Source organism: Manacus vitellinus, unplaced genomic scaffold, assembly GCF_001715985.3.
Source record: "Manacus vitellinus isolate BGI_N305 unplaced genomic scaffold, ASM171598v3 scaffold_1_pilon, whole genome shotgun sequence".
NCBI lineage: Eukaryota > Metazoa > Chordata > Aves > Passeriformes > Pipridae > Manacus > Manacus vitellinus.
Window position 1 is genome coordinate 32,861,798 of NW_021939396.1, and position 27,821 is coordinate 32,889,618.

Sequence of the window (27,821 nt, forward strand, 5' to 3'; positions counted from 1 at the left end):
AGAGAGAAAGAAAAAGTTTAAATGAAAACACAGTTAACATGGTTTTATTTGATATTTGCTAAGTATCCAGAAGAATTTCATGGGTGAGAAGATGGAGTCAGTTCAACAAAAATAATCTGCCAGAGGATTTAAGAGCAGCTTGCCTCTAAACCTCCTGAACTAACATATATTCTCATCTCAGGTTATTCCAGTGGAAATCTGAGAAGAGATTTGTGTCACGATAAGGTCATATTAATCCAGAGAAACATTTGTTCACATGCTATTATTTCTGCTCTATTGGAAAACTAACAAAGCTTTAGCTACAAGTTCACACTAATTGTTTCCCATTTTAAAACAATAGCAGGGATAGCAATGCTGCAGATGAATTGATATTTCTGCACTGTGTACCTTATTACAGTAAAGCTGAGAGGATAAATATAAAAATATTCTGCAAACCATTTAAGTGTTAAACTCCATCAATATCCACTGCTAAACCAACTAGGCTTAATCAGGTGACCTCAGTAAGTTACAGCATGTAAATTGCTGACAAATTTGGCAAATAAACTATGAAGGAAACCTCCCATTCCCACCATAATTTCTTGAGCATTCTCTGTGATGGGGAGGGACTGCAAAGGAAACTTTTACCCTTCTCCAAGCCCTGAAGCTGAGCAGAGAGCCCCTTTGCAGGAAGAGTAAACCTGGCCTGGGTGTGATGGGACTGCCTGTGCTTTGGGTGAGCAAAGGTCAATAGCCGGGTCAGGGCGGGAGCTAAAATCTAGTCTATATCCAAATATGATACGAGCAGGTGACCCATAACTCACTCACAAGATGGACAAAATTAATGGCACTTCCCAAGTTGTGAAGCTGAGGAGGAAGAAGAAAACATGAAATCTTCAAGTCCAGGTACTAAGCAAGTTAAAAACTGAGAGCATGTGTTGGAAGGAACATCTGGAGGTCATTTGGTTCATTCTCCTCCTCAAAGAAGCAACAAAGTTATTAGGTTTTGGAAGTATCTCTGGATGGACTTCCCACAACCTCTTTGGGCTTTGGTTCTTAATTATGCTTATGGTAGCACTTTTTTTTCCATGCATTTAGTCAGGCTTCCCCTTGCTGCAACTTGTCTCTTGCTGATGACCATTTTGCTGTGCACCTCCAAGAAGTGCCTGGGTCTGTCTTCTCTTGTTAGCCATTAGTTAGTCGAAGAAAACAATTAGATTTCCCCTTTGCCTTCTGCTCCCCCCCCTAGTATTTCCTCACCATCTCAGGGGTCCTCCACTGGACTTGCTCCAGCTTACTAAAGTCCCACTGCTCATGGAGGTCCCAAACCGAATGCAGCACTCCAGCTGCAGCTCACAGGCACCAAGGAGAGGCAAGTGCTCACTTCCCATGACCTGTTAGCAGTACTCTTGCTAGTGCAGCTCAGCAGGCATGCTCCTCTTCTTGGCAAGGGCTCACTGCTGACCCAAGTTAATGACTGCCTGAACATAACTCAAAAAGTGAACATATCCAATGCACATCTCATTTCTGATGCGTTCTCAAGGAGATGACTGAACTTTTGGAAACTGTCCTCCAATAAAGGGGATTATGAAAAAAATAAGAAGGGGACAGTGCTCTACGTTGAAAGTACTGCAATCTGTCAGTGGTGTTAAAATATTTAAATACATTAAAAAAAACAAGGTGAAAGTAGTTTATATGATACAGATGTTCAACATTTTCTCTTTCTTCGCCTCATATTTTATCTACTTTCAGATAGACATTGGACATTGAAAAATTAAAAAAATTATCTTTACTATGCCAGGTTCTTTTTTTTTTTTTAAATAGAAAATAAGCTGAAGCTGTTATCCTGAGTACCACATCCTTGGAGATTTTGGAACTAGCAGGTCTCAGGATCACACCTTGTTTTTATACAGGAAAAACTAAATTTTTTCTTTTTCAACTTCCTCATGTTCTCCATTTCAAATAAACCGAATATTGACTTAAGTAAATTTAAGTTAAGAAGAAGCTCTAAATGTACTAGACAGTACATTGGTGTATTAATTCCCCAAATGGTTATTCTTAGTTTCAGACAAATAGCAGCAATTTCCCACAGACCAGTAATTTCATTATTTAAAAATCTGTCAGCAATCACTCATTCTGTGAAGGCAATCTTAATTTAACAGACATTAACTGCAATTGATTAGAGTAAACATAGGAAGTATTATAAACCATAGTAATTAAAATGATATTTTTCTATATATGCACCTATGTAATTGAAATTAAATACAATAATCTCAAAAGATAAAACAAAGTTAAGTCCCACATAACAATATTTCCTCTTTCTCTTTTCCAAGAGGTGCAAAATGACTAAGGCAAATCTGCTGGAGGAATCTCGTAAGTGCACACTGGAACCCATCTGTACTAAAGTAAAATTATTTGACCTATTAACTTTTGATTTTTTGAAGACCTTTTCTACATGGAAAAAATCCTACAGACACTTATTTCACATTGCAATGCCTCACTGAAGCTCATGTTATTTCAGTGTTGTACGCCCTTACTGTGTTGACTATTTTGACTATGTTGACTTCCCTGTGAGCACCTCATGTAATCCATCCCTGACAGAGAAACTGCCCTCGCTTCTCAAGGCTGGTGTGAGGGCAAATGGGGTGGGAAGAGTGGGTCTGTGCACCAGGGCCTGAACGAGCCCAGAGGATGCGCGACCACCCTTTGTGGCGCTCTGTCTGATGAAAGGTTTCAGTAGGCACGGTTAACTTCAACATCACTGGAGAAAGCCTTCAGGATATTAGAAGTACCAGGGACAAGTTTTATCTATTTGTTTAAGAAAAATAGTTTACATACTCCAAAGCCTAGGTCTTAAATTGGTCTTAAAGAGGTCAGTTCAGCCCTGTCTTTCATTCTGCTGTGAGGGATGGCTGCTGGGCTCTGTGGAGCCAACATATCTTCTGCATTTAAAAGACCTTGATGGGAGTTTGTAGGTGTGAGACCTGCTATTAAGCACTATTGCTCTCATAACCTCCTTGATGACTCAAGCCCTTCTTCCTTCACCCTTTGATCAAATGGGATTCACAAATATGGGATGGTCTACTGCTCTGGGCTGAGAACAGGGCTGTGAGCAGTGTTTCCTGCAGTGATACCTGGTCAGGACACTTAACCTTTTCTCTTCACATGTGGAAAAGTAAAGTTATTCCAAACCTGGATTATGGAGAGGTAATAAATATAAGGAATAATTGCAAAGAAAATATTTTGGTACTTTAAAACTAAACATTTTAGCGTCTAACAGTCTAAATGACTTCATTGATCTCCTTTAGTTTTTACAAAATGTTCAGATTTTCAAATTTAACCTCTGTTTACAATGGCAGCGCTTGAACTTCTGAGAACTTTGCCCTTGGGTGAGACGGTGTTATTGTGTATATCCCTTCAAAAGTGGCTGCGTTTAAGCAGCATGTGTGAGGTGAGAGCTGTGACAGAGGACCTGACCAAGGATGTGCCAGCCAAAACACTAATCCAGTCCAATCTGATTAACCAAGACTTACTGTAACACTTTAATGAACGAGAAGGGGGAAGGTAGGGACGGAGCATTTCTCCCAGCCCTCCAGTTTGCTGTGCAGAGCTCTACCTGCTCTGGGCAAAGCACCATGGGTGGCTGCCGAGGGGAGCAGAGCACAGTGAAGGCTTTATGCCCTCCTTCCAAACAGTCTACCGATATTTCAGCGCCAGGTCTATGCCTGGCTGCAGTGGTCTGAGCAAACATCTGAGGGAAAAGTGCAAGTGCCTGCCTGGGAGAAATCACCTCACACTTCTCTGGGAAGGTGTGTGGGGATGGGGATGGAGAAGGAGGACAGCAAGGCAGGCACAAGCCACTGCCTGGAGCCCCCAGCATGTGCCCCAGCATGGCTGGAGGGGGTGTCAATGAGAAGGCATACAGATCCCTTACATATCTACCCAGTAAATTAATCTCTATATGTTACCATAGGTATAGTATTAATTCAAAATATATTGAAGAGAATTTGGAGTCAGACTCACTGTTTCTTAATTTAGCTCTCTCTCTGTATACACACTACAGAGTTTAAGGTGTAAGCATAGTAGTCACGGGTGCAGTAACTTCTGGTTTTATGAGCAGGCAATAAGGCCTTTGTATCAGAGTCAGGCATTATACTGAAATAATTAAGGCTACAAGAAGAAAAAGTAATGCTTGGATATGGGTATCACTGCCTGAATCCTTTGAGGCAGTATCACTGCCTGAATCACTGCCATTTCTGAGCCAAGGGACCCCTCTATTAAAGGTGTTTCAATAAAAAAACAAACATGAAATCACTTGTAACCTTCAGACTAACCAGCTTGCTTCAGTAATTCTGAACTAGCCCAGGAAGTACAAGCTTTCACTGCTCAAAAAGCTTCTTTCCCTTACTCATAATTATCACTGAATAATCTTACATATTTAGCAATACACTGAATCAAAGAAAAAGTAGTCATTTCATGTTATGTTTGAGCATGTGAGTTCTACCATAAGACCTATACTGAGACAGTGAACTAAGGGCCAGTCCTTCAATACCTTAAACAGGATCACTGCTTAGAGCAACCATTGTGTCTGGGTTTTTTGTTTGTTTGTTTTGCTAGAGATATTCACAACAATGATCTTTTAGTTATCTTTCTAATGCCATATTCTTCAAATTCTTTTGATCCGTAGTGTACATATTTCCTTATGGCTCTTGGCAGACTGCATTTACTTGTTGCTTACCTGTCCTGGTTGTTCACAGGCTGTCTGGTATCTTGCTTGTTGGCATAATTCTTTTACTCTCTCATATTTTGGTAGTTGATTAGACTGCTGAGTGTTTTTGCTGGATTCCTCCTTCTTGCGTAGAAATTTGCTTACAAAAAGATAAAGTTGAACATTTTAGATACATTCTTCTAAACTCTTAAGAGGATGAATGTAACTTGAAAAGCAAAGCTACTTGAAGGTTTACTGTCTTCTCGGGGAAAAAATCCCCACATTTCTGTTATTGACCTTTGATGAAGGTCAGGTACTGAAAAAAAGGCTCAGATGATTGGCTGAAAATTGCCCGAAGAGAAACAAGGGTTGCTAAAATATGTCAAACTGGTACAGTTCATCACCATTCATACATCAGTGCGGTTTCTTTCACAAGGCAAAACTCTCTGAAGCAGTACTCGCCTGGTTGAAAAACTCAGCTGAAGACACAATAGGACTTCCATACTCAGCACTAGCTTGGCTGTACCTTATATATTACAATGTGTCTTATATACACTGTTTCATAATATATCACATAAGATTTCCACAATCTGTAAAGTCATAAAGTGCCAAAAGATAATTGCTGTAAAATTTTACCCAGAGAAAATTTTCACAACAACTGGCAAGGTGAGAGGATCTAAGGAGGTATCAGTGAAAAGAGAAGCAGTTATAGTCACAAATCTCAATTAAACATAACTCTTTTCTTAGCTGCAACAAAAATGAGGAATGCTTCCAGCCTATGATGGAAAATACAAAATCAATTGATAAGAGGATTCTGCACAGCTGGATTTGAAACAGAGATTTGGTAAGAAAATAAATCAGATGATGGCATAAGTGGGCATGAGCACAACGTTAAGGAAAGAGGCTAGGAGAGTTGCCAGAAAAGCATGCTTTCAAATTTCTTCCAAGGTAGGGATTTGGAAGCACAGCACCTTCCAAAGGCAGTGGTGGGAAACCAGGAAACAAGTCAGGCCTGTCAGTTTGCTTGCAAAATTTACTACTTCTCTGACCATAAAAAGGAAGAGGAGAGACCAGAAAGGAAAGCATGTACAAGAGAGTGTTCCCAGCAGGCATGCTCTCCCAAAACTCTCTCACCCCTAACAATTACCCTCTTTCCACCAGAAATGTGTCACGCCAAATTTTGTTCTTCTTGTTCGTTCGAAACCTGAAAGTAAAATAATAATATTTACTGCTGGCACTTATGTATAGCACTGCTAGTGTTAACAAATTATTTTTGAAAAAACAACTCTCCACTTATATATACACCTGCCATTTTATAGACGTGCTATTTAAGAGACTCTTTGAATGGGAAAGCTGTCGTTGCCATGACACAGCTCATTTTCACAGAGTCCCTTTTTCCACTCAGTTTTTGGTTTACTTAGGTGTTTGCTTCTGAACTGGCTAAAAACAATGTTGGGGCCCACCTGTTTCCTGGTCTCTCCAAGTCTAGAAGCTTTAGGACAGATTTGCCATCCATATCTGGAGGTGTGTCAAGTCCTGCTATATCCAGAATTGTTGGAGCAAGATCAATATTCAGAACTATCTGAGGCACTCTGCAAATCAACAGAAACAGTCAAAGTTGTCATGTGTTTGATATGTAAGTCTTCACATTCTCTTGGAAATAGAATGGTAATTAATGTTTATCAGGACTTTGAAGATGTAAAGCTCTACACAAGTGCTAAGTTTAGAAAACCTCCTTTGAAGTCTACAACTCAGAATGATTGGCCAGTACTGCAGACTGTCATCACAAAGAAAAAGCTTAGCACAGTAAAACAAGGAGGTGCAGCAGTCACACTGCTCTTATCTCATTGACAATGAGGGCATGATGCCATTCATTCTGATAAACCACAGGGTGAGCAGTAAAGATGAACACATAGTTTTTAAAAGCAAAACCCAGAGTCTAACACTACATGACTATGCATTACACAATTTTCTCATCTCCTTTATAACTTATTCATAATATGCAAAGTGAAAGACCTGCCTCTTTATGAGACTCATTGCTTTACGATAATAGGGCATCCTTTATGAAATTAAGTTGGACAGAATGACAATTACATGCTCTATGAAACATTTTACATCAGGCTCAACAGCTGTGCTAGAGACACAAGAGAACGTACACTGATCCCGGCTCTACACTTGGGCCACGAATAAAGAAAGGAACTCGAATATCAAAGTCATACGGCATTGACTTCCCCTTGACCAGTCCAAACTGCCCGATATGGTAACCATGGTCAGCAGTGTAGATAATGTAGGTGTTCTCCAGTTCTCCCATCTCTGCAAGCATTTGGTGTAACTGCAACACAGCACAGAAAAAACTCTGAGTAAAGTGTAGCAAAACATGTTTTGTGCATAATCATGTATAACCATCATTTATAAGCCTTAAATATACAGAACCAAATGTGGCATCAATGAGGTTGTTTACACAGATGTTTTCGGGATGGGCATTTTTACATCTTGTCTTTACTGTGCTGTTAAAAAAATCAACTTACAAGTTCAATTTCACATTTGACACAGGGGACAATTAAACAGGTCCAGAAAATTAGAATAGAAAAAAATACAGTAATAATGGTGTAGTTGCATTAGTATGTCCAAAATTCATTGTGTACTCAGAGCTTGTGAAAAAAGTCTGCTACAGCTTTAGGGGAAAAGGTACTCAGATTTGATTTACTGTGTTAGTCTACGACTTTCTCATTCCTTACACTTGTGGGCTTGGGAAAAGGCTGTAAATTTTTATTAAAGTTTAAAGAAATCTCTCTAGGGGAAGATCTTTGGTCATGGTGCTTGATTTTGGAACAAAAAGTCATACAAAGTACACCTAATAGTTCATGTATCATGTTACCTATAATTAGCTGTACACTGCATTGCCTAACTTCTGCAAACACCAGTAGACTGACACCTGAGTTGCTGTGATTTGCCAGTTCCCAGATTTCAGCTGAAGGACAAACTTTGAAGGGAGTGTGTGAAATGAATAGAAGTTGTCATCTGTGCACCTGTGTCTATCCATGTGTACACACAGGTGATGCATCTTCTGTTAATACCAGGCTCTATATTAGGCCCAGTGATTTTTCCCTTTAAAAAAATCATCAGTTTATTGACCCAGCAATTAAAAAAGGAAGTTAGGAGCTCGGCATTATATTGCAGAGAACGAGAACTCATTTCTGCTGGGGATAAGTGGAGTAATTCCTCATGGAACAATGACTTTCCCTGGAATGTGGTTGGTGAAGGTAAAGAATGAATGAATGAATTTAGTAACTGACTAATAAGATTGTATTCAGAGTAGTTTCTTGAACTCACTCTTTCCATAGAGTCGTCAACTGACATCAGGGTCTGAAGTCTTTTGCGCTGCAAGACATTTGTAAACTCCATGTGGATGGGCAGCATGGGCCCCGTGTACTGCATAATCCAGTGCTTATCCATGTTTGGTGCATAGTTATAGCTGGGAGTGCTGGAGGAAAAGAACGGATCTGAAAAGTTGTGCAGCATTACAGGCATCAGAGGAAGGTGGGAACTCCTCTAGCACAGAAATAGCCAACAAGCAGTTAAGTTACAAATTCCATGTGATATTTGACAAATACCAACAAACATCACTTCAGTGGCTTCCAAGCTTCATTGGTTCATGCATCACTTCCTCCAAGTTTTTTAACCACTTGCTTTCTGAGCTTTCTTTCAGACTCAAAGATCACTACAAGATCCATGTTAATATTTGAGATATGCCAAAATGTGTTACTCAATAAATCTGTAATCATTAAAAAGACTTATCTGAATGATGCATCCCATAAAGATAAGCAGAAAAATTAAGAAAGTCAGAGATCAAAGATAAATGCTTCCCTTTAATATTAAGGTAAGCTGCCCTGATGCATCCAGTAGGAAAATTACCTTTAAACAAAGCTCAAAGAAAGATATTTTTCAGTGGGATAGAGAAATTTAGTAGTCAGTACCAAGAACACCACCAGTGTTATCAGTTTTCAAGATGCCCCAAAGAGTGAAAACACTGACTTTTTCCCTTCCCATGACCAGAGGTGAGTGCAGACATTACCAGGAGCCTGAGTGCAATCCCTCCAGGACTGAGTTCCTGACAGGAGACCATGTGGTGGCCTTGAATGAGAGAGCTGAGAAAGTGATGCAGCCAATGCTGTTCCTCCAGATCCACGTTCAGTCTCCATTACTTGCCCTTAGCCCTCATCTAAGCTATGTCCCGGTGATGCCTGGTGATGTGGTAGACATGCAAATCCCACCCATACCAAAATAACAGTTATTCATACCTTAAATTCTGTTAAGGTACTATTTTTTCAATGTGAATGTAAAGCACACTGCATTACCAGCATAACATGAACTATGACAACAATATTGAGCTAACACTGCTATTGATACTAGTACTAAGAAGAAGTAAGGGCATAGAGTCCTATCCAAAGCAAAGAATGATGCTTTTGGAGTTTGCACAAACATTGAAGGAAAGATTTAAGAGCAGTGTTCTATCCATAGCCAGTGAATTTTTGAAGGATAACATATAAGAAACAAGAATATGTTCACAGATACACCTCCTTGGAAGAAAAGGTACTGCAAAAAATATGCCAAGTAAATTTACTGTACAGACAAGTAGGTTACGAAAGCTCTCCATCAATCCAGTTCTAATACCTAGCATACATGCTAGACATAAAGGTGAAGTGAAATCAAACAAAAGCCGTGTCCCATAATGTTTTCACCTATGTATGAGCAGTTTCCTTCTCCATGAAGAAGGAATCTAGGCTTTGTCATTTTGATTAAGTTCTTTGGCTGTTATTTTTTTCCTGTTTCTAATACACTGCAGTAAGTAATACATGAGTTGCAGCATTACATTTGAAAAATAGACATAAATAGGAAGTGAAAAAAATGCTGTTGTGTTATTAGGTTAATTTGATTCTTGTGATTCTCTTTTCAGTTTATAATTAAAATGTAATTAAATATTAATTTACTGTTTAGATACTGAAAATTATAATGTGAGCTAAGGTACATTTTCCCCATTGAAATATTTATGTGTAGTTGTCTTTTCTTCAGAGGTTGCACTGAACAATATCAACAGTGTATACTGATTAAACTTAAAAGTCACACCTTTGACCAGTCCTTTGCATTTCTTAACATGGTTGTATGTGATCACAGAATAGTGGAAGCAGTTGATTTTACTGTATCAGATATCGTATGATAATCTATAACTATATAATCCAAGGATAAAAATCAGCTGAAAGGATAACATAATAGACTTGTAGTCAACTGCAATAAATTAATGAAGTCCACATTTTAAGTGGAGACCATTTTTTGAGAATTTGAGAAGTATGCCTCTAGTACACACAGCTAGTTTTGACTAATCTACTTAACCATTAGCCTCAAGAAAAAGAGAAGTGAGACAACAGTATCACAGGATTTTTCAATCTTTGGTAGAGATTAAGAAGTATGAAAAGGTTGGTTCCCTACTTGGCAAAGACAAGCATAAACTAGAATTCCTTTTCTACTGGGAATTCTTTTATTTCATGTTGAAAGGTCAAAGTTTTTGTAATTTCCCATGGTTGAAGTCTGATTTTTAAAATGAATACTGCCACAAAATTAATAAAATTTATCCCAGGAGCACAGCCCTTGTGTTGTTGGCTAGCCAGCAGTCCTAGCAGAGGGACTGATGGAGCCCCAGACCTTGAAGAAGTAAATCTTAGGAGTTTTGGTCACCTATCAGTTATCAGGCACACTGACAGAAGAGGATACTTCCAGTGCAAACTTTCCTCTGTTTTTTGGAAGTTTGTCAAATGAGATGTTTTCCCATGAAAGAGCTCAGTTTTGATTAATCAGCATTTTCTAGAAAAACCCTACTTTTTTCAGAGGAGTCCTGAGTGCCACTGCCACAGAGGGATGAGGTGGCTGTGAGCTATGCTCAGCTGGCAGCACCATGACAGCCTGCTGCTGTGCCAGGAAGGAGAGCCAGCTGCTGAAGCAGGCTCAGGTCTCATGTTCCCAGGCCATTGTGAGAAGCCTCCTCCACATAATGGATAATCTTTAAAAGCAGCACTCAAGGATTTAGCAGGGCAGTTAAAACCTTTCACAGACACTTTCCAAATGCATTTTGAATTTTCTGGGTGAGAAATGCAGCAGGCAGAGAGTGAGCAGAATTTTCCTCCCAGACAACTCAGGGGACGGGACCTTCTGTGAAACATCCAGTGTCACTGGTTGATGGATAAATGTGAAACAGGGGTCCAAAGTGTCAGAAAAAGAGTACTAGGGAAGAGACAGAAATGAATTCCAACACCCCACAGGCTTTTCTGTGTTCCCTGTGTACCCCTGTTTATTGGGCCTTTCAGAAATCCACCAGAAAGGCACTGGTTTCCAGCCACAAGACCTGACATTGCCCTCAGATCTATCTACCTTTTTTTGGTGTAAAACAATCAAACAAACACTACAGAGGTGAATCCTGGGGAGAATATTGCTGATTTCTGAAAACTTTTCCATGTAAATAGACCTCTCCCCTGTCAGTGATAATTGTTTAACACAACATTTTTTTTTGAAGCAGCTGGAGATATCAGCTAAATGTTTAGCTGTTACAAGCCCTTGAAAGTCATCATAGTACAGTCACTGTTTCTATTCTTCCATTTTTGGGAATGATTTTGCTCAGTATTGACAAGTACTTCCGTAGGGTAACGCTGACATCTATATTTCCTTGATTCCTCTTTGCACTGGGAGTATAAAGTTGAAGGTATGTACCTTTTTCTATTGCCTCAGTCACAGAGGCTATCTTCTGCAGAGCACATTAGTTGATTCGTGATCAGCAGACAGTGTCAGGTAGCCCACTATTTTCAGGTTGTCCATGGCCTCTAAGTCTGGCAAGGAGCTACTGTAGTATTTGTCATTCTTGTAGAACATACTAACCTGGGCAAATCTACATTGCTCAATTGCCCACTTACATTTGTCCAACACATTCTATGCAGAACTTAATACACAGAGACTTCTTGGTACTTCATGACAGATGTCTTCTGGCACTGGGCAGGACACTGGAAGATGCCAGATTCAAAAAATTTTGAATTGATACCCCCAGTTTAACTAACAAAAAAACTCAAATACATAACAATAACACATGTTGAACATGGTCAGTCACTTTCCCACAAACACATCCTCATAATGAGAACAGTAATTCACCCTGAGATTTTGTAATCATTCACCTATCTGTGTAAATAAATTTACAGAAACATCTAAGGTGATAATTAAATGTTCTATAGGTTATGGAAGGAGTAAATATCTTTAAGCACTAGTGCACTTTTCCCTTTAAAGGAAGATTCACCACAAAATCTATCATTTCTTTATCTGTAAGCATCAGTTCAAATAGGTACTTATAGTTATGCTGAGAGAAAAGGAGTTGTATTAGCAGTCACCTTGTGGTCAAAAGGCCTCAATAACTCTTTCTGACAACATATTTGTTATATTTATATATTTAAAATTGAACTTCAAAATAAAGAATGCATCTTATTTGGCTTTTAAGGTACCACAATAGCTTTTAAGTTCGACAAGAAATAAAAAATCCAAACCCAACAACCTAAACCAATGGATGTTTGCACTTGAGGATCTATTAAAATGGGGTTCCCAAGCAGCAAATAATTCAGAAATAAATTTCACTATCTTCTACTAGTAACTGAACTGAATTGTGATATTCAATGAAATAAATGGAATATAGCCTTTTTGCAAAATATTATATAAATAAATAACATATAAATATGTAATATATAAAAATATCATTAAAAGATATTTTACAGTTTAAGAAAATAATGGAAGATTCAACTTGTCTATTGCTGTTTAGCCAGTTGTGGTATCTGTGTGGAAAAGAAATAAAACAGAGTATAGCATGTTTTAAGAGCTTCCAGAATTCAGTACAACTTTAAATTAGTTTGCTTTCCAAAAAATTGATCTAAATATATACAAGTCTCTAACAGATGGGTTAATGTGGAAAGAAATAAATATATTTACAAACATTTGTTCAACTGCTCACAGTAAAAATCTGTGTTTTCCCCTATTTACAATCTCCTGATTCTCTTCTGTTTCTATTCAACAAAAGAAAATTATGTTCACAAAAATACTGCCTAAAAGATATTGATTTTAATAATTCCATAGAGTTTTCAGGGGTTTTAATCCCCAGAGTGTTTGGCTAATCTGTTTGGACTGGGATTCCTCTCATTAATGAAAATAATACAGTACTTAGATGACCCAGGAACATTTTCATTTCATAAAAATAAAAGTCAACAACATTTTAAAGTAATACCTACAGTAAAACTGATTGAAAAAAATTAATACTTTCTGTACAGAATTAACACCTCTATTATTCTTTGAAATATGATTAGCAAACATGGCATAGGTGGTCATGTTTCTTCAGAAAAAAATGCAAATAAAAGAAGGAAGCAAATTCTTTGTTTCCAGGGAAAGCAGACTTCCAGGTTTAGACACTGTTCTTGGAAAGCAGGAAGCCCAGATTCTGGGCAAAATTAAAAGTAAAAAAGCCCCAACATGACCAGTGCCATGGTCTGTACTAATGTGAAGTTGAATTTCACCCTACTGGGTCTGCTTTTGCTGCCTTTTAAAAGGGAAATCTTTAAACCCAGTGATATTTATAGATCTGGGGATGTGAGGTATGAAAGTTTCACTCTGAAGTGTAACACAACTGCTATATTTCAGAATAAAGAAGAAAAAAGTTCTTACCTGTTAAATATAAAACCTTTCTATTTTAAGAAACATTATTTGTTGCTGCTGCAGAACCTCATTGTGCAACTAGAATCTTACTTACATTTCTATTTCACCCCATTTCTTCTAGTCTTGTTTCAAGCTACGCTCGCAATGACACACGTGATAATTCTGATCATTTATCTCTACGTCAGGAGTCCAAGCAGGCCTCAGGCCAGCAGTGACACAAGGCATTGATATGTCAAGATTTATTACTGATGCAAATGTATGATTGCACTCTAATGGTCAAATGTCCACATTACAAGACATACCATTGTAACTGCCAGAGGCTTCAGACTCGGCCTCAGGGACTCCAGATACAGTCACCTCACACCCCAAAATCACAGTTAAGACTGCTGGGAATTCAGAGGTGCAAGAGCATTTCTCTTCATGCTTTGCTACTGCAGACACACCACTACCTCCACACCAGGTCTATCAGCACCTATCATATGATCTTTAAATGGAAATATAAAGTTCTGCCTTTCATATCATCTACCCTTTCTCACATTAGCTTGTGAAGGTTTCTGATCTCTCCCAAGATATCATTTCTATCTGTTCTTCCTAAGATCTCTATCTTGGCAATAGAATTTCTTCCAAGGAGTCATAAAATCTTGCTGTCAGTCCTCCTGCCAGCCCAAGGATCTTTAACTCAGCCCAAGGATCTTTAACTCAGCACAGCCAGCAGTGTTTCAGATTTCCATTTTTTACATTCTTCAGTAAACCTGCCTCCTGCAGATTTTTGCTTCTAATGTTTGTTTACTCACAGCTTATAAACAGCTTAGGTCTGATTCACAGTTCCCCTAAGACTGGTTCACACTGGAAGGTAAAGGGAAGTTAAAGTGCCAGAGGCCCTGAGCATAACTGAGAATTCAGGCTTCCATTAGAGCACCCTTTGAGTCAGAGCTTTCCTGCTTAGCTGTCTGACGGAACGATATTGTCGTGTAACATAACTTCACATTTAACAACAACATTTCCAACTCTGCTCTCCCACAGACGATGTTCATTACCACAGCAAAAAAACTATGTATTGCTTTCATCTAGTACATCTTCTCCAGTCCCATTTTCTTCCACAGAAGTGATTTCTGGGCATAGCTAGAGTACATGCCTTAGTATGATTTATTTTCAGAAAATATCACTCATTATGGTCATAGCATCCAGGATAAAGCTTCAGAAATATTTTTAGTTGTTAGAAATAGGACATATTTTAAGGAGAGGAGAAGTGGGAGAGTGAGAGGGAGAATTGAAGCTTAAAAAAAATAGACTGCTGTTTCTGGTAAGATATAGTTTGTGTTTCATTGTAAACTGGAGTTAATAAGAATTAGTAGGAATCACTTAATATTAATAATTGAACAGTGTACACATCATTACTGTTCTTGTCCTTGTAAGACTTCTCATGCCACTCAGTAGGCTGTTTGTGCTGAGGAGGACAGGACTGTACATAATGATGGTATGTAATTCTTCATTTTCTTTTTGGCTCTGATTTTTTTTCATAAATCTTATGGACTGTGCTACTGTACTCATTTGATTTTCTTCTTGCCATGTTGATAAGGGAGGAACTGAGACCAACAGACACCCACATTTGAGGGTAGAACTCTCCCTGAGCTGGAGTAGCCACTCCCCTCTTCATATGTGCCAGTGGAAAACTTCTTCTAAACAAACTTCTGGGTTGTGGGTTGGTGTTTTGTTTTGGTTTTTTGCTGGTTTTGTTTGTTTGTTTTTTAATTTTTAGACGAGGAATTTCAATCAAATGGCACTTTACCAGCAAAGAGACATCATATAATTTAAGGGTCTGCTTCAGCTACTGTTCTTTTAAGCAAAACTTCCCCTCACATGTGGTTGACAGGCTATCTTAATCCTTGGTTTGTAGGTATAACCTTCCATCTCAGTTTGTTAAGCCAGCAAGCAGCTTTTGACCTGGTTTCCCTTCTTTGTTGGAGGTAGGCGTTACAGTAACATGATACAGCAACTACATTTTTAAAAACAAAATCCAAGGTCAGATGGCTGTCACCCAAGGTCAGAAAGAAAGGGATTCAAATGGTGCTTGACCACCAAGGAAGAAAACCTAAGGGTTAAATGTTCAAATTACACAAATCTTGGCAGGAGGGATTTTATTGTTCTTGTGCTGTTTTCACATGGAGCACCAAATATTTCTGTAAGAACTGAACTACTTATATCTTTTAGAGCATGTTGCTAGAACATAATATTTTTGGTAGAGGAATCAATTGTTTGGAATCTTCAGCCACCCAAATTGGCAGTTTATCTTCATTTTGTCTCATTTCTTAGTCTGCAGACTGAACTTAACACATGCAGTCAGTCAGTGCAATAAGAAACACAAAACAACGCAGCAAGGATCTCTTGAGGTCAATAGAGCAAAAAATCTTTGCAAGAAGGTTGCCAAGAAATTAACAACACCAGAAGAAAAGAAGCAGCACAGCCGAGTGCTCTCACAAGTAGCCTAGCAAAGCAAGATATTTAGACCCCAGGAGTCTACACAAACAAAAATTAATTTACACTCAAGTACTTAAATGAAACTAAGCCTCGAACAGATAACTAGGATCTTCTCTTGGTCTTTGGAGGTAACATGCAACCTGTATAAGGTGGAGAGGTAGTTAAAAATTTGGAGACTAACTAAATCCATTTGGTCTAGCAGCACAAACTAGAAAACAAGTAGGCTGAAAACACCAAGCGGTAGAAAGTGTCAAAAGCACGATAAACCAAAGCAAGTTCCTACAAGCACTTTTCAGAAGACAGTGAGCAAGGAGCCTAAAATGAGTTGCTTTGGCCTGGGGAGATGTAGGGGGAGATTCAATGATTCCAGTGCTTTTCTTCCAGACATGGTCCCCACAGCTGAGCGGAAACAGTTTGAATCCTACCCTCCTGTATGATGGATAGTCCCTCAGCAGACAGGATGGCTTGCCTGAGGCCAGGCAGTCTGTGCCACTAAATGGGAAACAATCTGTTGAACGGGGTGAGAACAAGTAGAAATAACTCTCTTGCTATGAAAAGTGGCAATTGAAAGGAGACATGTGAGAGATCCATTAAATTTGATGTAGTGGCTATTCATTATTCTTCACAGGATGGGAAGTAAGAGACACAGGTGGCATAACCAAGCTCCAGGTTTGGAAGGAAACAAAAGGCAGACCTTTGTCCTCAGTGCAGGGAGTGACACCATGGAACTTCCTGCCACAAGATGGTGGGGTTGCCATCAGAGCTGAAAAAGAGATCAGTCCAATGCAAAGAGAATGGGGCACATTGACCTAGATGCTTCATCTAAAGTGATGATTTTCAGAAGCTGGAAAAACAGAGGAAAAAGTTTGTGTTTTTTTTCCCCCCTAAGCATTCCCTGCTGCTTTCTGCTGGAGCACATAATTCAGGATACTGACTTAAGAAGTTCTTTCATACAACCCAATATTACAGGTTTTATGTGTTCATGTCTATTATTTGCAAACTAATATCTCAATTTCATTAGTTCTCTATACAGGTAGAAGTTATTCTGAATATCTAAATAACTACAAAACATGGCTGACTGATTTGCATTACTTGCGAAGTCTAATCTCAGGAATGTGTAATCATTGAGAACATAAGATTATGAGGTCAGGGAAAGTGGTGTATCTAGAAAGTAGCACCCAGTAAGAGGATAAAAAAATACCAACTAACAAATATTTAACCATATGCGATGAACAGCAAATCTCTTTCTGGCCCCAACTAGTGATCAGTTTATATGTGCAGTTTATGCAGTAACTGCTACATTGCAATTTTAAAGAAGTTAATATAACTACAAAAAGCATCCTTGGGAATTAGCTACTGCAGGGTGCCCAAAATGCAATTTGCAGATCAAGAAGCTTTCCAACTGTCTTATGAAGCTGATTTATCCTCATTTAGAGACACCAAATCAATGTACAATCCAGCTGTAATATTTTATTAAGGTAGGGTTTGATGTGCAAAGACATTGTTTAAGAACAAATGGAAAGACCAGTCTACAAACCTATGGTAGACACAAGTGCAGTGGAAAACTTCCATAGCATCTCACTATGAGGAAAAGGACACAGAATACTTAAGGTATGAAGCAAGATGTGTAATCCAAGACTATCTACAGATTTTTAGCTAGAGTTGAATAATTCTTTTTTTTTCATTATAGTTTAATCACCAGGAAAGATTAAGGATGCTATTTTAAAATGCAGTCTAATAAGCTATTTTGGGAATCTGCCCTTATCTAGTCTATAAACAAATCTGGTGCACTCAAAAGCTTCAAAAGGGTGTTTTTACTCTCAATGCATTCAGTTTGTTAGAGCCCAGGAAGCACATATCTTAGAGGAAAATGAAGGAAGTAATATCTTCCCAACAGATCCTGACCTGTGTCTACATATTTTCAGGGTATTGTAAGAAGCTGCCCTTACAAAGCCAAATACTGACCTTTTAATCTCCCACAACTTCCCAGGAGGAAAAGAGCTTCTCTCTGCTTTAATAATGGTCAGAGCTGTCACTCTCCCCCGCAAAAGGAGCAAGCACAGCAAAAAGCCAAGCAAACATTCACTGCTTACTATGAGTTTTTTATATTTGAGTTCTCTGTTCCTGCAATGTCTCCATAAACAAATTCTTCACAGAAGCAGGCACAAGGAGTGGGTCTGGCAGTATGTGATTTTGACTTACATATGCTGTGAAGCGTTGGGGTAGAGCTCTGAGAACTGTGGTGCAGAATCCTCGGGGCCATGGGGCGCAGCGTGGCTGATGACCATCATTATGGGCCTATGGGGATATATCCTCTTAGACATTCTGAAGTAATTAATGCTCTCATTAGTGATTAGGTCTGTGAAGTAGTCCTGGAACATACGATTAACACAAAGCAAAAGTTACAAAGTGCATGATTAATTAGATCACATACTATCATGTTATTATGTTATTTTCAAGTCCTCATTAAAGCTCAGATCAGGAAGTAAAAGCATACCATCAAAGAGATGTATGATTTGAGGGAGCATAGGGGAGACCGAGAAGTAATTACTTTCTTAAGCAGGCAATGCCACATAAAATGAGACGATATTTTGCAAATCAGATATAAAAGAAAGTATTAAGTAAATTTGATTACCAGATTTCGTTATATAGTGCCAAGTAACATTTAAAGTGACAGACTGTACTGACAAAGATATGTTTCTTGAATTTCACTTCACAAGGTAATGGTTCCCAACTAACATTGACTCTTATGCTGGTTTTATGTTTACATAAACCTTTCTTGCACAATCTTTGTTCAGACTCTACTTTCACATCTGTACAAAGTGGAACAGATTGCAAAAAATCTTTATCAAAGAAATTGCAAATGAGAATGCAGGGTGCAGTTGAATTCCTGCGGGCTCTGTTCATTTAATTGTGCAACTTTAAGCAGTGCAGCTGCTGAGATTAAGGTTGTGACTCGCTAATAAACTGGCTTAACCTACAGCCAAGGTGGCAAATGGAAGCCTACAAGGGGAAGGGAGGAAATGGAACTAAGAAAAAAAGATGAAAACTTAAATTAAACCACCTGCCACCTTAGGGTATTCACTGTTGGCCTGGAGGTCTAGTGCGAGCTTCATTGAGAAAGTGCTGAGACAATGTTTGTAATTTCAAGCACTTCCAGGCATGACTAATCTTATGTTGTGGATTCGAGGCCCCAAACAGCTGCAAAAGCAGAGCCTCAGGGACAAGGTCTGTGTCGCATGTCAGTGCTAGGACAAGCCAACCAGCTGTGACCTCCTCGCTAGCCCACTCCCTGTCCCCCTGCCCCTTCCCCTCTCCTGTAGCAAACTTGGAGTGCATACAGTAGCCCTGGCTGCTACAAACCCTGCAAGCATATGGAAGAGACAGCGAGTGATATTTTAGTTTCCAAAATGGAAAATGAGTGCCAGGCACCAGGGTTGTGATAATTTTTGGGTTTGTGGCCTGTTCAAGTGAAATGCCTATATGACTGCTCTCCCAAAGCATATGATCCCCTCTTGCTTCCCTATTTATTCTAGCTACATACACTGTGTGTGTAAGGAACGTATAGCTAACCAATACTCTTTATTTCTTTTTTTTTTCTCTCTATAAATATATAATCAGTATCATGTAATTTCTATGGATGGGAAAATCAGAAACAGGCATTGCGAGCTTCCAATAAAATCTCATTACATGGGTCAGAAACCACAGCTGCAACATCTGTATCATCTTCCTTGAGCTAGTTTGAGGAAATTCCAGATTGCCTTCTGCAGGCTGGAAAGTCTGCGATCTGCGCTCCTAACCGTTTCCGAGAAACTTCATGGCAGTGGGCAGGTCACCTTGGCATACTTTCCACACTTTGTCAAGAGCACACACAAGCTCTGAACTTTTCCAGTGGCTGTGTTCTTGCACTTATCTATTCTCACAGTCATATCCGGAGTCTGACACCACAGGCATACAGCCTTCCTTTGGTGTGCACTGTATAATGGAGAACAACGTTAACTAAGGTTTCTCCTGCAGGTAGTAAGTGACAACACTCAGCAAACTTTAAAGTTCAGTGGCGCAAGGGGCACAATTATTTTGGGTAAAGGTTTCTATTTACTTTTTGCTCCTGCCACCAAACCATCACTCTCTGGGAGAGAGGAAGGGAGGGTGGGAAACCGAGAGGGAAGAATCATCAGACTCCACTGAAGAGCCCTGGGAAACTTTCTTCTGTTGAGTGATTAATATTCTCACATGGAAATCTATCTGCAATGCCCTGGAGAGAAAATGACATCTCAATTTCATGGTTGTACTTGGTTAAGTAGTTAATTACCTGGTTAATTAATTATCTGAAAGCTATTTTTATATGGATTAATCATGTGGCATTTATGTGTCTGGAAAATACCTTTGCATAATCAAATCCATGCTTCTCTTTGTTACCATTGCGAGAAATGGTGTAATTATAGAAGCGAGAGTTCTTCACTAATCCAACCCACTCTCTCCACCCAGGAGGGATGTAGCTGCCATTGTATTCATTGAGGTATTTCCCAAAAAAAGCTGCGAAGTAAAAAAAAAAAAGAACACACACACACATGAGGCTTTGCAATCCAAGTCTTTTAGTCTGAGTCAAAAGAATGCATGAATGAAGAGAAAATATGTTAGAATGAGTCAGAGTTGCTTTACCAAAAATCTTCCTTTTATAACTTAGAGGGTTTTGAAATTAAAATAAGTTATTTCCAGAGTTTTATGAGAGTTGAAAGTCTTCGTGACTTTACGTTTTATTCTTAATCTTTTAGAATATAGTGCTCATGTGAAATGTTTTCAGGCTTTTTTTTTTTTTTTTTTAGAAAGAATATTTTGCCCTTCATTTCCACTTTAATATAGAATAAAAACTCAGTTCCCAGAGGATATATCTGAAAAACACCTTGTGGTTTTAAGCAAGTTCTGTGATGTTTTGAAGCTCGGCTTCTAACTTGAAAGTTTGGGCTTGCTATCCTGGCTACATTTGCTAGTTTGATAAAAGGTTTGAAAAGTCCAGATCTCCATCCTACTGTGACACATTTGGGTAGAGCAAGAGAGAACGCCCACCCTGCTTTGCTGCCACATCTTCTCTAAGGCAAAACTAACAGAGACAAACGCTTGGAGGTCAAGCACCTCTACCTGGCTTGCCAAACTCTCTGTACTTTTTTCCATTAGGTGACAAGTCAGAACCCACTCAGACTAAAAATTTCAGCCTTTGCAGTCGGACCCAGGAGGGTTTGTAAGTGCTCCTGTCAATTCCTCTGGAAGGAAGTAAGAAGAAAAGCAATCTCACAATGCAGAGATATCTGGATGTGTGGATTGCCTATGCCAAAGATAGACACCAAAAACCAGCCAACTGGCTTTGGGAAGGAGCATTAATGCTGGCATGGCACCGTGGCAAATGGAGCCGTGTTGCTTCTAGGGAGAGATGGGCATGGAAGGTCTTTAGCTGCATATGTCTGGTCTGTGGCCTGGATAGAATAGTCAGTTCAGATGGCTCTGCCCTGCTTTTCCACTGCCTGGGAAGTGTGGTGACAAAACATCTGATTAGGTCCACAACTTGGATTTTTAGAGACTTATTATCTCCAGCTCAGTCCCAGCAGGTTACTCTGTGGGTGTCTCAGTAACTTCACTGTTTCCATCTTTAATTATCTTGAGGTTTACTAGACCCTGGAGGGTCACCTTTGCCAGCAGTTCTGCTGCCTTTGTCCCCAGCAGTCTGCACACTGGTACTCCAGGTGCTCACAAAATGAGAAACTGCTGAAGAGGAGGGAATGACACAGACCTCTCCCTTTACAGGGGCGGAGCTCCTCTGGGTAAGAGCTGCTTCCCTCCCTGCACCCCTCGCAGTGCCCCACTCCCTACCCTGAGTGCAGCCAGGCCTACCTGCAAAGAGCTGCTGCCCAGAGCTGCTGTCTCTCAGCTGGGCCATGGGACACACCTCAAACCCCCGTACTTGTTTCCTACTAGGAAATGAAGTCACATTGGAAAACCTCACATCCAACCGAGACACATTCAATCTTACCAAAAGAGCACATTTGTGGAAAGCCTTAAATTATTCAGCTCTATTTGATGTGGGCATGGGGAATTTCTTGGGAAAATTGGTGGAAAAATCAAAATGTTCATAATTAAGACTTGCCTGAGGCAACATAAATATGATGCAATCCAACTGTGGAACTGCCAAATGTCACTAACCAGAGATTATAGTCATATATAATCTTACTTTCTTATACCACGTGGAATGTGACATATAAACAAGTCCTACAGACACTAGACCAGGCTTCCAGATCTTCCTCCCACAGCCACCAAGAAAGCAATCCAGCCTGTCTCCTTTATTTTCCTGAGGCCAACCAGAAGTCAAGAACTGTGAGGTGAAGAGGGTGGATGACAGTGGGCAGGAAATATTTGCCCAGCACTGTTTTCTCCTGGAATGGAAACCATGCCTCTCTCTAAAGCAGCCAAACTGGGTTAAATTTTCAGTCAGATGTCATGGGAAAGTGTAAGGGTAAAGGCTGAAATACTGTGAGAGGGGAAGCCAAGGAACGAGTAGAAGGGGAAAAGAAGTCAGAGAGAGACAGCAGCGAAGAAAAGTATGGGGGAGTGACGTGACTGAGAGAGAGGAAGCATTGTTGAGCCAAGCAAAATCAAGGACAGTCTGTGGTTACAGGGGAAATCTGAGGTCAGCCCTCCCGAGTGCCATTCCAGATTCATCAGCAGCTACTGCACAACCTTGAGGAACCTCCGAGTGCCGTGCTCATCAGTAGAGGGCTCTACTGCCAACCCGCCTCCCACAATCATCAGAGGCTTTCAAGCTTGAAATGGGAGTTATGGTCATTTATCATATAAGATGGCTTGATTTCCCCATCTGTTATTAAGACTGACATATACAGAGACCTGGACTCTGCTATTTACAGTCTTGCCAAACTTCAATCATTAGTGGTGATGGTTTCCATGCTATCTGACTCAGGCTGCATTTTGCTCTATGGAACCTTTTAGCCAAACAGTTCAGCAATTTCCAAGGAAAGGGCTAGGGGAAAATAAACAGATTTGCCCATTTAAAAATCATTGTCAAGCTTTTCTCTAAGAAGTTCTAGTGTCTGCAGATTTTGATGTAGTGCCTTTTTAAATAATGGAGGTGGCTATGAAAATGTCTCAAAATGACCAAGCTCCAAAAAACTGTAGCACACAGATGATTAGGAAAGTCTTACTCCAGCTTCTCAGTTTAACATCACCATGGGGTGTTCCTTTATGGACCTGAGAAGGTTCCCACAGTTTCAGTTTTGGCACTAAAACAAAGAACCATCAGCTTCTTTTTCTCCTTCTCTCCTCTCTCTTTTGATATTTATTACCTGAGAGAAAGCCACCAACATAAAAAGCAGAGATGAAATGACCTGGGGCGTAAGGATGAGAACAGATAAACTGAATTTAGAAAAGGAAAGGGTGGCTTGGAACTGGTAGAGGCCAATTCATCTTGGAATTTCCTTGCTTTAGATTACTTAATTTTCTAACTTTAATAATGTTTTGTTAGCTCACTTTTGGCCCCCTGAACCCCATATTTTGGTGCATGCTATGAGACTGTGGATTGACAGCCTGAACCATTCACCTTTGTCTTGGCAATGATTTAGTATTTTATCATAAAAATAATCTCAGTGCTGTCAAGTTTTAAGCAGCTCCCTGAATGACAGCTTGCAGAAATAGATGTTTTCCCCTGTTGCAGAGTAAACCAGTTCCCATGTCAAACGTGTAGCAAAGCCCCGAATACCAGCAGAAGCTCCAGTGGCTGTGATAATGGATTGCATTTGCCAAACTGCTTTAACCAAAACTGATTTGTTGGTCAAAAGCTCAGGAGGATATGAGTAATTATACAGATGAAGGGAAAAGACAGGCTTTTACTGAAATATAAGAGTTCAGCCCTGCACCATGAGGTTTTCTGAGTACCACTGAGTATAGGATAGGTTGAGTGAGTCACAGCTGGGGCACTTAGTGTCTGGCTCTTCATGGTCTGAATGAAGACAAGTGCCAGAGTAAAAGGAAAGCATAGTAGTGTCCATGGGGCCAAATAACAATCAGCAAATAATCATGATGGGTGTCCTAGTTGTTTTCTGTTTAACCAGAGGATTGTAAACAACTAAAACACTATGGAATATGCCATAGAACCGCCCAGGAACTGACACTGTGATGTGCAAATGCTGGGTCTTCACGTGCTTGGCTTGTAGAGTCAACCCCCATCCTTAACTCAGGTGTAGTCCAACACCTTTTGAATTGCCCAAGTCTGAGTACTGACTGGGAAGGCTCAGCTTTAAAAGCTGCTCATAGTCAGCAGTTAGAGGGTTTAGAAAGCCATTTCTGCTTGTAATTAGTAAAATGGAGATTATGACTCAATAGGTAAAAGCCTCATTAAAAAGTAATGCCATTTCAAGGGACATCTTTTCATTATTGCATGTAATGGCCCCCATAGGGATAACAGGAAAGATAAATGCCTGCTTTTGCATTTTAATAACACAATTTTTATCTGCATTCTGGCAGTTTTGCTAACTGTTCCCAGGACACATTGTTATTTTTAATCACATGTAGTGTAGCTTAATATATCAGAATAATTGTATTCTGTATGAGTACGTTCAATTAAGTTTATGCAAACAACAACACATGGCATGGTGAACAGACATCTATGTATCTCTGGAGGGGCTGCAGAATATACATGTTTGCACCTCACATGAATAGATGCCTTAATACAAATTTTTGTTTTCCCTTTAGCAATTAACTAATGATTTCTGAACTGGACTGAGAGATCCAGGCAGTTACAATGAGTGTAAGACAAAGAGAATTTGACCTAGGAGATCTCTGGAGTTTGAAGCCAGAATACTTACAGCTGAATGTGATTCAAATTCTCATAATTCCTGGGACATTTTTCCCCAGCATTTTTTACAAGCAATTATGACTAATGTTTACAGTATTACACAATAGGGTTAGTCCTCTAACTCCTGTCAGCATTACTGGATTAGTGTACAGGTGAACTGGGCTACATCTACTAGTGAGACATCTCTGCACTTCCATGGATCAAAGGATGTATGTTTTACTCTATACCCTTGTTATTTGTTGAGGCTTATGGGAATGTTTCTGATTTAAAACAAACCCAAACCTCTAAAAAGGCATGCTGTAGAAAGGTTTAGTCACCGTGACCCAGACAAGAGCTTTATGTAGACAGCCCACTTCCTTTAACAAAGTCAGGAAACCATTTACAGGAGTTGCAAAGCACTGTTTATATGACATTTCAGGGCTGACACGAAGTGATTCTGTGTTTCTGGGGACAGAGTCCAACATAGCTTCAGCTTCCACATTATTCTAGTAAATTCCTCCTTACTTTCTTCCCATTATGCAAGCTATAGATTCAAACCTGAGAAGTTTGATTTTTCCCTTCTGTTGTAAAATTAGTGTATCACATCATAGAGGTGCAGAAAGCCAGCTTAGTATGTCAGCACCACCCAGGAAATGAAATAAGCATTGTCCCCAAAAAAATATGGTGAGGAAACTGAGGCACCAAGAGGTTAACCTTCTGCTAGACCTAAGTCATGAAGGAAGCCTGTGGCATTGCCAAGAATTCAGATTTCTCAGTTTCCAGTCTTGTAACTTAAACACAGTTCTCCAGCTTTGTGGGTCTTTCCCAGTTGCTGCCAGGTTTACCATTGCAACCAAAAAGATCATTAAACATTTTATAACTCAGTAGTTGCAAAAGGCATTAACCTATAACTTGATACAGCAATTGTTAGACTGGGTGATGTCTTCAACAAGGCCTGTATTATCGGCCAAGCTGGTAGCACTTTCCAGTATTGATGTTGCCTGACACTTCTCATTATAAGATCCTGTTTTAGGTGCTTATAACTCTCTTGTACTTGGACTTAAATTTTCCACACTGGGTGTGTGCTGCAGCCTGAATTTTTTGAAACTTCTTAGCCCAAACAGTAGCCATCTTTGAGAACTGTAGTAATGGAAAAGGAATTGTGGTTAACATCTGAAAAAAATTATGTGAGATTTCATTTGATAGCACTTACATGCTCTGCACTGAGAGCAGAAACTCTGTCAAAGACATGATGGACTCCCTGTCAAGGAGGCATCTATTAGAATCCTTTGATAAAAACCCTGAGATTTGCATGTGCTGGAAATCAGGACACTTCAGGACATTATTCCCTGTCCACCTGTGAGTGGTGTCAGTAGGTGGGAGAAAGTTGATTGAAATGCAGAGGGCAGGAGGTGACCAGATAAGGACAAGCAGTCTGGGGAACAGCGGGGAATCCAGCAAAGGAGCTAAGAGAGGGGTAAAGCAGTGGGGGCTTGGGGGCCCAGGACTTGCAATGTCAACCAAGAAACTGGACAATGAAAGGAGAAAGAAACTGACTGACAAGAGGGGTGGGAGAAGCAGATTTGCTGATCGGGCTGGGAAAGGAGATCGCTAATGGTAAGCAGTGGGAACAGGACATGTCTGTCAAGAACTGACTGAACCTGGGAGGGGAGGGAGGGAGGGAGAGAGGGAATGACTTGAGGACAGACAAGCAGGGGGACAAGGCTCAGAGCAGAGGCCAAGGGGATGTCTTACAGGGCCAGAAAACTGGGATGAGAAAACAGGAGTAGACACTGCTCTGCCTAACAGGGTAGGACAAAGGGAGCCAGAAGTGCTTTCAAACAGCAGGGAGGACACAACAATGTCTGAAAGGACTCCTGAGTCTCACTGGAACCTTCCTTTAATCAGACATCTGAAAACCTATAGCTGCATCCCTGGCCCAGTATGTGTGATAAAAACCCACTTTACCTAGTTCCTCAGCAAGTGAGCAGTTGAGTGTTGCAGAGAGGATCTGAGACCCTCATCCTTGCAGATGCCAGCATCATCAGCACGTTGATCAAGAATCAGCATCTCTTGATAGAACTAGTCTCTCTTTTTAAACTGAGGAAATTTCACCCTCCAAGAAGTGGTATCTTATTATGTAGTTAAAGACTATAATTTGGCCATGTGAACAAGAGATGAAATGGTTCCACAGACAATGTTCTACCCGGATTTTCCTAAATGAAGCACTTTACATAAACTTGCTAAAAGTCTTTCAGTGTATGGTTTTCCGTATGATATTTAATAGCATAGGATTCTTCTTTAAGCATAAGTAGGCAGATAGGCTGTGGCTTTTGATGAGGTCCTGGACAGAAAACAAAAAAAGTTTCACTTCACATGATACCATAGAACTAGAAAATCCTGCATGTTATCCTTTTTGGCCTTTTTCCTCTTCAACATTTCATTTTTTGTGGATTATGTGCCATATTTCACTTTCATTTACACATTTTTATTTGTTGACTGAAAGTGCAAATTATTCAGAAAAGTGTGGCGTATTTTTAATTATTTAAATATTTACAGATTAAATTATGTCTGATGTTTCCCAGACTCTTTTGTACCAATGAAGGAAGAACCTGAAAGCTCAGAGTTCTCTTTCTTTTTATTTTCACTTTAGAAATAATCTGAAAACCAGGACTCATTCTCTGCTCACTCATTCCCACCTCTGTATCATATTCTGCGACTCTCTCTGCTTTGAAAGGGTGCATGAGGCAGGATACAAATTAGGTCACTGAAATGATGCAGATTAAAAATAGCATGTGCTGGCAGTGATTTGTGCTGTAAGGCTGTGAACAGGAAACACACTGGCTTTGCCTCCAGAGGAAACGTATTGTCTGCCTACACCTTCAGAAGGCATAGCTTTTGCTCCCTTTATGAAAGATTAACTTGTCCCTGTGTGTCAGAAGGGAGTGGTGCACAGTTTAAATACTCCTTAGCTTTCAGTCTCCTGTCATCTTTGTGTTTTATTAGTTCTTTGGTCATTAGACTAAGAAATGTACCCATAAGTGACAGATGTCAATGGACACGCTGATGTGTACTGTTGAACACATTAGCTAG

General features: G+C 39.7%; 1 protein-coding gene across 2 annotated transcripts in view; it reads right to left on the reverse strand.

Moving 5' to 3' along the window:
- Positions 1-27,821, reverse strand: part of SULF1 (sulfatase 1) — a 120,333-nt gene that overhangs the window by 25,234 nt on the left and 67,278 nt on the right. For both annotated transcript variants that reach the window (XM_029959355.1, XM_018079539.2), the window contains exons 5-11: positions 20,277-20,428; positions 18,095-18,264; positions 8,018-8,168; positions 6,841-7,016; positions 6,148-6,276; positions 5,832-5,888; positions 4,715-4,844 (exon numbers count right to left, since the gene is read on the reverse strand). In XM_029959355.1, coding sequence (XP_029815215.1) covers positions 4,715-4,844; positions 5,832-5,888; positions 6,148-6,276; positions 6,841-7,016; positions 8,018-8,168; positions 18,095-18,264; positions 20,277-20,428 — 965 coding nt within the window. The remainder of the gene's footprint in view (positions 1-4,714; positions 4,845-5,831; positions 5,889-6,147; positions 6,277-6,840; positions 7,017-8,017; positions 8,169-18,094; positions 18,265-20,276; positions 20,429-27,821) is intronic.